General features: G+C 44.2%; 1 protein-coding gene across 1 annotated transcript; it reads left to right on the top strand.

The window, feature by feature from the left end:
• Positions 1-1,767: 1,767 nt before the first annotated feature.
• LOC117426966 (TBC1 domain family member 20-like) lies at positions 1,768-10,584 on the top strand. The gene is made up of 8 exons (XM_033997421.3): positions 1,768-2,017; positions 4,156-4,341; positions 5,261-5,341; positions 5,715-5,901; positions 6,592-6,693; positions 7,127-7,268; positions 7,733-7,917; positions 8,533-10,584. Exons 1-8 carry the CDS (start codon positions 1,954-1,956, stop codon positions 8,786-8,788), a joined length of 1,203 nt encoding a protein of 400 aa, XP_033853312.3. The 5' UTR covers positions 1,768-1,953; the 3' UTR covers positions 8,789-10,584.
• Positions 10,585-10,943: the final 359 nt, after the last annotated feature.

Here is a 10,943-nt window from a genome sequence, read left to right on the forward strand (position 1 = left end):
ACTTATGGGTTTGTTAATTCATTAATTTGCTTATGTTTCATCACTCTCAGAATGCATGTCAAAGTAACCAGTCATGTGACACGTAAGCGTCAACACACAAGTGTGAGCTACATATTGCAGGAGTTTCTAATTGTATGGCCAACTACTGTAAATACTCTATATAAAAGAGTCCCACAGTAAAAGCTGAGCAGAGTGTAATAAAGCACAGTGAAAGCACGGTAAAGCATAGCTACTCAAAACATTGTAAAGCACAGGGAGGTATGGTAAAACATACTTATAACTCAGAGTAGACAGATGGATAGATAGTTAGACAGACATATAGACACTGGACAGATACTGGATAGACAGACAGACAGACAGACAGACAGACAGACAGACAGATAGATAGATAGATAGATAGATAGATAGATAGATAGATAGATAGATCAAGCTCATAGTAAAACCTGGAATGGGTGAAACTGCTATGCAAGGCGAGTCTTATTTCCATCCCGCTGTATTACAGGTGCACCTTGCTGAATTAGCCCAGATAAACATGCCTCACACAGCACAGGGTTCTGCTTCACAAAGCAGGTCAGTCTGCCTGACGGGAGCTTTGCAAAGTAACTGGGACACGGTCTCCCTGTCTCTGCACTGCACTGGGGAATTCAGAGAGCCAGGTTCCTCTGCAGTGCTGGCCTCGGGTTCAAGGGATATGAGGAGGAAGCCACGATAAACCATAGCAAACGTTTCACACTAAACTATTATACCAGATATGTACTGTAGATGTGTGTCTGTGCTATTAATTCATTGTCATTTAAAAAATATGAGAAGGAAAATACTACTGAGCACTGTACTCATACTGTGTGTGTGTGTGTGTATGTGTGTGAGTGTGTGTGTGTGTGTGAGTGTGTGTGTGTGAGTGTGTGTGTGTGTGTGAATCTGTGAGCGTGTGTGTGTGTGTGTGTGTGAGAGAGTGTGTGTGTGTGTGTGTGTGTGTGTGTGTGTGAATCTGTGTGTGTGAGAGTGTGCGTGTGTGTGTGTGTGTGTGAATCTGTGTGTGTGAGAGTGTGCGTGGGTGTGTGTGTGTGTGTGTGTGTGTTTGTGTGAATTTGTGTGTGTGAGAGAGTGCGTGTGTGTGTGAGAATCTGTGTGTGTGAGAGTGTGCGTGTGTGTGTGTGTGTGTGTGTGTGCGTGTGTGTGAATCTGTGTGTGTGAGAGTGTGCGTGTGTGTGTGTGTGAATCTGTGTGTGTGAGAGTGTGCGTGTGTGTGTGTGTGTGTGTGTGTGTGTGTGAATCTGTGTGTTTGTCTTTGCATGTGTATCTTAATAATGGTGTCGGTTAGCACTGCTATTATTCAAAGGTGATTCTGCTGACCCCTAGCGTCAATCCCGTTGAACTGCAGAAACAGCGCTCTAGTGAATGGGCACAGCTATAGATTGCATTGCATAGATTAGTTAGTATATCCGCAAAAGCAAAATTCACTTTTGGAGAATGCAAATCAACGAGATTTTTTGTTGAATCTTTAAAAAAAAAGTTTTGTTGATATCAAATATATATATATATATATATATATATATATATATATATATATATATATATATATATATATATATATATAAATGTATTTTGTATTTTGATATCAAGAATAGAATTGTTCATTTAAAAAATTGCTGATTAAACTGTAAAACGGCTTGCCATATAGAAAGGACATATAGAACCTTAAAGGCGACGTGTAAGCGTTTGGGCCGTACGTGCGTGCGTCACAGACTCAGCGCTCAGTACGCATACGTCACCACGCACGGCGAGCGCTTTTGCAGTCAGGCTGCTGGGCCTGGCTGAGGGAGGAGAGAGTAAAGGAAGGATGGAGAAAGACTGAGAAGAGGAGGAAGAGAAGCGTCGGGGGAACTCTCTGTATTTTCTCGTGTCAGTCTTAATAACAGCAGCAGCAAAAAAAATGAGCCGAGCGGCAAGAAAATGTATTTAAAGAAATCACATAGCGACGGCGCTACCTCTCGTTTAAATGGAATCGGGAAGCCAGGTAAATAGAGGCAGAGAGTCAGTGTTTACATTGAGAGCGCATCACCATCATTATTATTATTAGGAGTATTGCTGTTATTACTAGTAGAATTACAGTTATTAGTAATGACTGTGGTATTACTATCAGACACGTACAATGTCACCCAGTTTCTGGACTGACTAGTCGTAGTAACAGCATACGGTAGCTACATGACTCGTAATAATATTATTCATATTGCAAGTTGTAATGTACGTGTGGAGGAGCGGATATATTTCGAGGCATCGCTACATTTAAATTGAACAGACAAGACTCTCCTCACTCAGAAAGGGTTTGACATGGCGTTACTTCTAGGTTACTGTCACTCTGTATCAGATCCGTTTCATATGCTGATGTTATTATTGTGGGAAGAAGCGTTCAAAGTGTCAGGTTTGAACACCTTCCGTTAACACCTGCTGTACTCGGAGTCACGTGACACCGCTCCTGGTACGGCAGGTACCCGACCGCATGATCTTTTTAAAAGGTGTTCAGCTTTTGTAATCCAATGTAGATGCACTCAGCCGTGCTGGTTCAATTAAAATGAATGTAAATACCTTGAGTTTGGCCCTATTGATTCGAACCTGTTAACACATTGCAAAGTGTATGCATGTGTTTGTAAGTGAGGAGGCTAGTTTTCAGGCTGGCTGTGCCTACAATAGGATTTTAACCGGCACTGAGGCAGCTGCACGAAAAAACATTCTTAATATAATCACCCGTTTGACTTATTTCGTTTTTCTCAGATTCTGTCAAGAGTTTGGAATGAATATCGAAACGCAGCGATCAAGTCCCACTAGATCAGGCAGTCGATTTCTTCATCCAGGAGAGTGGGCTGCCTTGTATGCAAAAGGTGGATGGTTTAATCGCGGTGCAAAAATCTGTTTCCCAAATTCCAAACGCCTTACTTGTTGTGTTTGCTGTGCCTGTTGCCAAACTAAGCTGACAAGCATGCAGCTGTAGCTAACCGTGTCCTGGGTTTTATAAGCATGAAATAATCATGCTGACAAGCCTTCTGGTTAAAGCAGATACTGTTTTCAGCAGCCACAGCTGCTCTTGCAGAGTATTGCATATTATACAGTGGGAAAGAGAGCTGTCCTTAATGTCGTCTGGTATTGAGAGAGTGTTAATCATCCTAATGAGGAGCCAGTTTTACTGGGCTTCATTGAAATGCCTTCAAATGCACGCTGAGAAGTAGGAATCACGCGCATTTTAAAGGGCTGTCTCGATTTCTATTGTTAGAAGCTATGATTTTCCACTGCAGATAATCTGCTCTTTCTGTTCTTGTCACTGGATGCACTGATTTATTCAGGACCCAAATCTACTGCGTTCTGAAACGCTTGGATCCTCCGATCGTTTTTGCATGAAGCTGGCAGTTTGTAAAATGCATTTGACCCACGCTGTCCGTCATTTCATGTCTGGCTGCTTATATTGTACATAATATGTCACCAGAGTCTTTAAAAACCTAATGCTCCTGTATGAATGTGTAACGCACAGTTTTGTGATCTCTAGTCCAGAGGCTGTTGCAGGTTTGGTGATGCTTAGCAGCTGTTGGAAAAGTCCCAACCCAACTTGGCGCCCTCATCGTTGGTGAAATGGGCAGCGGCAGCGTTTTATGTTGCAAAAGACTTCTATATATTACATCATGGTGGATGGGCTGGAGAGGTCCTGAGATGTTGGTTCTAGTGGGTTTCATATCCAGGAAACAGCTCTGTTTGTTCAGACTGTGGAGAAACCAAGCGCACACAAATAAACTGTAAAAGTAATAAGTGTTTGCTGTGAAAGAGCTGTAGTAAAGACAGCTAGACCAGCAGGTGAATCCAGGATGAAAGGGTTACCTGTCTTAACTGAATAACGTGGAACGTTTCCGTGGTGAGTTTAAAAAGCCATAGCAACGCATGCTTGTATAGAAACACAGCGATAGTTCCTTCACTGAAGAACTCCATAAGGTACAATTTGCTTGAATATCAATATGTGTGGTTCATACTAATCTTTACCCCATTGAAAGACAATACTGGAGAAAGAATGACGAGTCTGCAAAGTGATGTCATATTTCTGTTTATTTATTTTATGGCTGTACAGTACATTTGTAAACACAGTTCTCCCCCCCCCCCCCCTTCTGTCATTAGATCATGAGTCTAAACGGAAGAGGAAGATGGCTGAGATTTCTCAAGCCCTGACCACGACTCCCGTGGACGTGGCGGCGCTGAGGCGCATGGCGATCAGCGAGGGGGGGCTCCTGACGGACGAGATCCGCTGTAAAGTGTGGCCCAAACTGCTGAACATCCAGACCGAGGACCTGCTGGACAAACCAGGTAGCTACTCTACCCAATCTCACAAAGTACTGTATGCAGTTCATCACATCAGCCCTGAACCTGTTTTTAAACTGCGAACAGCGACAAAATGCTTTTGCAGTGTGAAGACAAAATACATATAGTGCGTCCTGACTGCACGACACAAGGACAAAGGACAAAGCTGAACTGCTTTTGAATAAAGTAAATGCATGTTTTTCTATTCCCCAGTGGAAAATCTCAAATGCAGGAGAAAAAAATATATCTCCAGAACCAGAATTAAAAGCAGAAGAGGTTCTCGGCATGATTCCCCTGCGTTTAGTTGCGTGGATGGCAAAGACAGACAGATTTAAGGTGAATTCCAATACTGTAGTCATCCAGTATTTTATCCCTGACCCACACGTAACTTTCTGGATTGCAGAATAGGAAACACATTTAGCAAATTAAAATGTGACATAGCAAAGGATACTTAATTTAACTGGAGCGAGAAATCATTTTATTCTACAGCCACTGAATTCCTTGTGGACTTGCTTATGCGGGGTTTAACGTAACATTTAAGCTTCTGTATTTAGAGCAGAGGTAAAGACTGTTCATTAAAGAGCTACAGTAAGAGATAAAAAATCTTGCGTAAAGCGACAGGCATATTTCGTTTTTCCTTCGCTTGTTTAACTTGCCCTGGGTTTGTCCCCTGGTTTACACCTCCAGGCTCCTTGTTCTCAGTGTGATGTCTGGAGGTTTGGAGACAGTTCTGCATTGTGACTCCTCACTTGCTCTGTGCTAGTTATAAACGGCCCATCAGCTTTTAAAAGGCATTTCCGAGTCCTGCAAACTAAACTCCTGTTAATGATTTTGTCCAGTGCATTGTCCACCACCTGCCTGGTAATGCAAGAGTTTAAAAACAAGAGGTATTTATTGAGAAATGTTTCTTTCTTTTGTTATTCAGGAGCGGCACTGCGAGAAAACAACAAAGACTACCAGCAGGTGCTGCTGGATGTGCGGCGGTCACTGCGTCGATTCCCACCTGGTGAGTTTAACAGATTCACACACACGTTGCAACTGCTAGCCAGTACGAGCCCCTGCTCCCTTTACTTCAGGGACTAGCTCCGTGGGCAGGAGCACCAGAGACTTGGGGTTGACAGACAGCTGCGTCAGGGACCTGCCAGTGGGGCTGCACTCTCTTGCAGTGCGCTTCGTTTGCATGCACGCTCACACACGCCACACCTACCCCGGCACCCTTTCCTCAGTCCCATATGGGTTATGTCGCATCATCAAGCGGAGATGGAAACTCCTCCTCAGAATTGGGTCCAGCTGGAACGACCCGTAGGTAACACTGCCTGTCCTGAATGGTTCCTGGGTCCCGGAGCTCCACTCAGGGCTTCTCTTGCGTTGCTCCACAGGGATGCCGGATGAGCAGCGGGAGGGGCTGCAGGAGGAGCTCATCGATATCATCCTGCAGGTCCTGCTTGGGAACCCCCAGCTGCACTACTACCAGGGCTACCACGACATCGTGGTCACCTTCCTGCTGGTGGTGGGAGAGAAGCTGGCCACGGCACTGGTGGAGAAGCTCTCCACACATCATCTCAGGTAAGAGAGGGGATTCAGCAGCTCGGTTTGATCCCTCTTAAAGGGGTTTACGATACCAACCTGTCGATTAGAACTGTCTCCAGCGGTGTCCCAAGACACACATGGGAAATGGAAATCTAGGGGTTCCCCGAGTGGCTCCCTTGGTAAAAGCATGGCCGCGGGGTGTCCTGCAGTCAGGGCAGAGCAGGTTTTGCGTCCTGGCTGTGCAAAGATGCAGAGCTTCACTGTGAATTCCACAGGGAGCTTCGCATTGGCTCTGGATGAAAGAAAATGAATCTCTGAATGGTTATCTGGACTAGAATCTCCTGTCGCTCTCTGCCACAGTGACGTATGTAATGCATTCTGAATGTCTTTATTTCAAGGCACGGTGAATCACAGTGCTTTACATGACCTTTTAACTGAAGGGAAAGAACCATTCCTCATAACATGTTTCTTTGTGTTTTCTTTAGTCCTTCATTTTCGATGAATGAATATCATTTCTGTTGGTGCCTGGCAGGCTTGGATACATTTCTAAAACAATATTCATAACCCCTTCCCCTGGATATTGCTGAAGGTGTTTAATGAGCTGCTCGTGTAAAATGAATCATGAGTCGTTTGCCAGCATTCCCAGTTCACTGTATCCACCTCTCTCTCTCTCTCTCTCTCTCTCTCTCTCTCTCTCTCTTTCTCTCTCTCTCTCTCTCGTTTTAGGGATTTTATGGACCCTACCATGGACAACACTAAACATATTTTAAACTATCTGATGCCCATCATAGAGAGGGTGAACCCAGAAGTGCACGATTTCATGCAGAGGTACAAATATTGTGGTGTTCTCCATAACAGCAACACAAAAATACATAGTCATACTGAAAAGTAAAAAGACAAACGATGTTTAAGATGAAGGATTGAATATAATACTTCACTTCTAGATGTTCTGTAAACTGGTTCTGATCAGTCTTGTTTTTATTTTATTTTTTTTTTAGTTCAGGATTGCGTTCATAATGTTTGCTTCATGTAATAATTTGTTAAACCGTACATTGGTGAGATGTTATGGAACCCTTAAGGGCAAATCAGCAAAGTAAAAAAATGAACCGCTGGTCAGCTGGTATTGCCTCGTGTCCACCAGTTAGTACACAGCGGGGGGGGGAGCAGTGTGAGATGTCCATTCAGACTTGGTGTTTTGTCTGTGCTCCCGTAGCCCTGGGGTTTCCTCAGCAGGTAACAGTGCTCGTGTGTTTTTCTCCAGGGCGGAGGTGGGCACCATCTTTGCTCTCAGCTGGCTCATCACGTGGTTTGGACACGTCCTGTCAGACTTCAGACACGTGGTCCGGTTGTACGATTTCTTCCTGGCCTGTCATCCCTTGATGCCCATTTACTTTGCGGCTGTGGTAGGTCTTCTCATTGCAGCTGGCTGGCAGGCACTCGGCCGAAAGATGCATTCGAATGCGTCCTGTAAATCACCTGGATAGAAACTGAGGCTGCTCGGGGTTAAACGTTTAAACAGCGAACGAAAATACACACCTGAATGGCTTAGCGTCTCCTGTTCTGTGTGGATCGTGCACTGAGTGTCACGTGTCTCGGAAAGCTTTATCGTTTGTAATATCTTGATGCGCTGTAATCAGACACTGTCTACATAAAACAAAATGAAGTAAAATACAAATTACTGAATCGAGTCTGCTTTTTCACTGAAAACCTGCATGATACAGTTAACAACTGATTTACACAGACTGGTTAAAAGACTTGCAGCCCAAACATCGCTCTGATGGTCGCAGCGAGCGGTTGCCATTAGCGCTGGTTTGTGTTTTTAACGCAGGATGGCAGCGTGTTTGTGTGTTTATTTCAATGTGTGCAGATCGTGCTGTACAGGGAGCCGGAGGTCCTGGAGTGTGAGTGTGACATGGCCTCGGTGCACCACCTCCTCTCCCAGATCCCACAGGACCTGCCTTATGAGACCCTCATCAGCCGAGCCGGAGACCTCTTCGTCCAGTTCCCCCCCTCGGAGCTGGCCCGCGAGGCCGCGCAGCAGCAGAGTCAGAGGTACCCCCCCAGGGAGGAACAGAGGGGTCAGAGCCCGGTTAACATCCCAAACATTTAAACCATAACTTGTGTGCACAAGTGCTGTTACAAACACCAAGGCTAACGCCGGTATTTGGCTTGAATGTTGTTAACAGCGGCTGACTTTTAAGACCCCTTGTGGAAACCTTCCAGTTTTTTTACAATTGATGCAAAAAATTAAAATAGATTGCAGAATGACATTCTAAAACAGCTTGCTTCATAATTGCAGTTCATGAATAGAATATGTTTGTAAATGTTAGCTGTCTGGGTCAAACTCGCATTACAGCATAAAAAACACATCTAGTTCCAAGGACGCTGACAAGACCTGGCATTATTTTAAAAGGGCTTACTTCATACTGTGATATTATTCGGCTTGCTTTTCAGAAATGTTCTTTCCAAGAATTACCAAGAATATTTGAATAAAAAAAAAGTGCAATGATTAAACACGGATTTCATGTCCGTCTCCAATCATTAGAGCCTAGCACTTGTGTTGACTTGGTTTTCTCCGGGGTTCACCTGCCTCTAGTTGCAGCAGCTATTCTGTCCCGGATGTAACACAGATTTAATGCTTCCTCGTGATGTTTGTTCCCTGCGCAGGACGGCCGTTTCAACATTCAAGGACTTCGAGCTGGTCTCTGCACAGCAGCGTCCGGACACGGTGCTCAGGCGGCGCTTCAAGGAGCAGCTTGCCAAGGAGGTGGAGAGCAAGGCTGTGATGGCCAGACCAAGGAGCAGTCGCTTTGTGAAGCTAGCGGTGATGGGGCTCACAGTAGCCCTGGGTGCTGCTGCTCTGGCGGTGGTCAACACCGCGCTCCAGTGGGCTCCCAAGATCGACCTGCAGCTTTTCCCTTAACTGGAGGAATATGTTTTTGTTTTTGTGTAGTCCCTTTTAAAAAATGTCCCAAAACTGCTTTGGGAAGACTGTATTTATCCTTCATTTGAAAGGACAGTGAATCATTTTCTATTGCAGCAGTGACGTCTGGAGCTGCCTTTCATTTCTTTTGATGTTTCCTAGAGACTCCTGATGTAGCTGAAGGCTTGGATTTCTTCTCCTCTTGTTTTAAGCAGCATTAACGCATTTTGAATTTGCGTTGAAGAGAAAGCAACACCAGGGAACCCCTTATTAGGCAGAAAGAGACGTTATTGGCCTATGTGACAAATATTCATGGATTGCATATGTACAGGCATAGTGAAGTGGCAATACATCAACTTTTTACAGACCAAAACAAATCTTTAGAACTAGTATTATCTCTTTTATTTTATAGGTTTTTTTTGCCCCCTCACTTGCATAATGATATAAACATGCATATAATGATTTAATGACCATACACGAGGTATTTATACACTGTAGATTTAAAAATATGGAAATTATATAGGGATTTATCAGACTGCTAACTGATTATGATTTGACAACAGTGCATACCTGTAACATTTCAGTTAGAAGCCCAAACTATATATTTCTCCATTACCCAGGAGGTCCAGTTTCCTTGGAAGCTTTTCCTGTTCTTCCCCACTCTGAACAGACCATTCACCCGGAAGCACAGCTTTACCAGAGTAACTGTCGCTGCTGATCGCAGACAGCTTTACCAGAGTAACTGTCACTGCTAATCCTGGGCTCGTGCAGGAGGCTGTGTTGTGCCTTCTTATTCCTGTAGTCTCACAATAAGGAAGGAGAGCTTGTGCCGTGTAGCAGCTGGCTGTTGGAGTCCCCCTGGTTTAACACTGTTAAGCATGCAGGAAGTATATACCTGCAAGGGCGTACCTGTGACAGGTGTACTGCTGTGCCATGATCTCTTTCATACACTGCACTGCAATAGCCGTCTGCTGGTCTTTCTCAGACCTCTAGAAAGGTCTGCAGTATTGAAACAGTTTGGAGCTTTGAACACTGCAATTGCCAAACGACTTCAGCCCTTATTGCCAAAGCTGGTAGTCCTGTAGACGTCTGTGTTATAATGATCATTTCTAATATGACTTGAATACAGGTGGGTATTTAACCTTCTTTAAAAGATAATGTGTAACAAGTTAAAGGTTTTACATCATGGATGTACAGCAGTGTGTATGTGGAATATCCATAACGGTCACGAGTGCAAATGAACTCGATTGGGTTCTAGAATGTTTTGTGAAAATGGAAATTAGAAGAGTTCCTTCTGCAAGAATCCTCGCAGCGGTGCCTGGATGGTTTGGAACATCTAATCCCAGCGTTTTCTAATTCATGCTCCTTCGGGCTCCCGGCTGCAGACTGGTGCTGCTGTCAGGCATGTTAGTGGAGGGTTGTTTCCACCACAGCATGTCCATTTGCACCTTCGCCTGTCATCCGTCCTCCACTGGCACTCGTGATAATCTTTCCTATGGAAGCAGGCAAACCCTTTATACTTTCATTCCTGGAATCGGCTGCTGTTTAACAGCTGGCTCATGGTAACAAGAGCACAGACTGTTCAAATGAATTCATGCAGCTTTCAGCTGGTAGGACTTTAAAAAGAAGAAGAAAAAAACCATTGCACAAACAGACTCTTTTTATTCCATAGCAAGGCACTGTATGACTGATTTTGTTTATGTACATTTTTATCTGTTGTCTTATCATGCTGATTCTATCCATGAAATGAAAAGTTAAAACATTACACCACTTCAATAAAAGTTCAGATAACTGGGCTGGGTTGTCTCTGTCACGCATGAGAAAAAGAATCCACCTTGGTGAGTTTACTTTAGTCCCTTAGACTGCTGCTTGTGCAACGTAGCCGAGACTAAAGTTAAAACTACTGTTTGTGTAATACAGCCTGTTCTGCTAGCTGTAGCAGTGGTGACTGCAAAGGAGTGGCTGCCACTCGAAGCTGAAGTGTTTTGACATGGGGTGGTGCTCCAGGGTGGCCCAGGACATGTTGTTGCTTACACTAAACTTTGCAGAGAAAATGTGTGTTCAGGTAGTCTTGGGAATTGTTTTATTAATTATTAGGAGAAAAAGGGCATTTTGGTTACATATGTAGCCTCTTATACAGTAATGCAAATCACAC

The sequence above is a fragment of the Acipenser ruthenus genome, chromosome 29 (assembly GCF_902713425.1).
Source record: "Acipenser ruthenus chromosome 29, fAciRut3.2 maternal haplotype, whole genome shotgun sequence".
Lineage (NCBI taxonomy): Eukaryota > Metazoa > Chordata > Actinopteri > Acipenseriformes > Acipenseridae > Acipenser > Acipenser ruthenus.

What these genes read in the sequence shown, in the direction of transcription:
- LOC117426966 (XM_033997421.3), top strand. Translation starts at nt 1,954, where the DNA reads ATGTATTTAAAGAAATCACATAGCGACGGCGCTACCTCTCGTTTAAAT. An exon ending in ACTGCGTCGATTCCCACCTG is followed by an intron (nt 5,342 to 5,714) that starts GTGAGTTTAACA and finishes GTTGCTCCACAG; the next exon opens with GGATGCCGGATGAGCAGCGG. An exon ending in CTCTCCACACATCATCTCAG is followed by an intron (nt 5,902 to 6,591) that starts GTAAGAGAGGGG and finishes CTCTCGTTTTAG; the next exon opens with GGATTTTATGGACCCTACCA.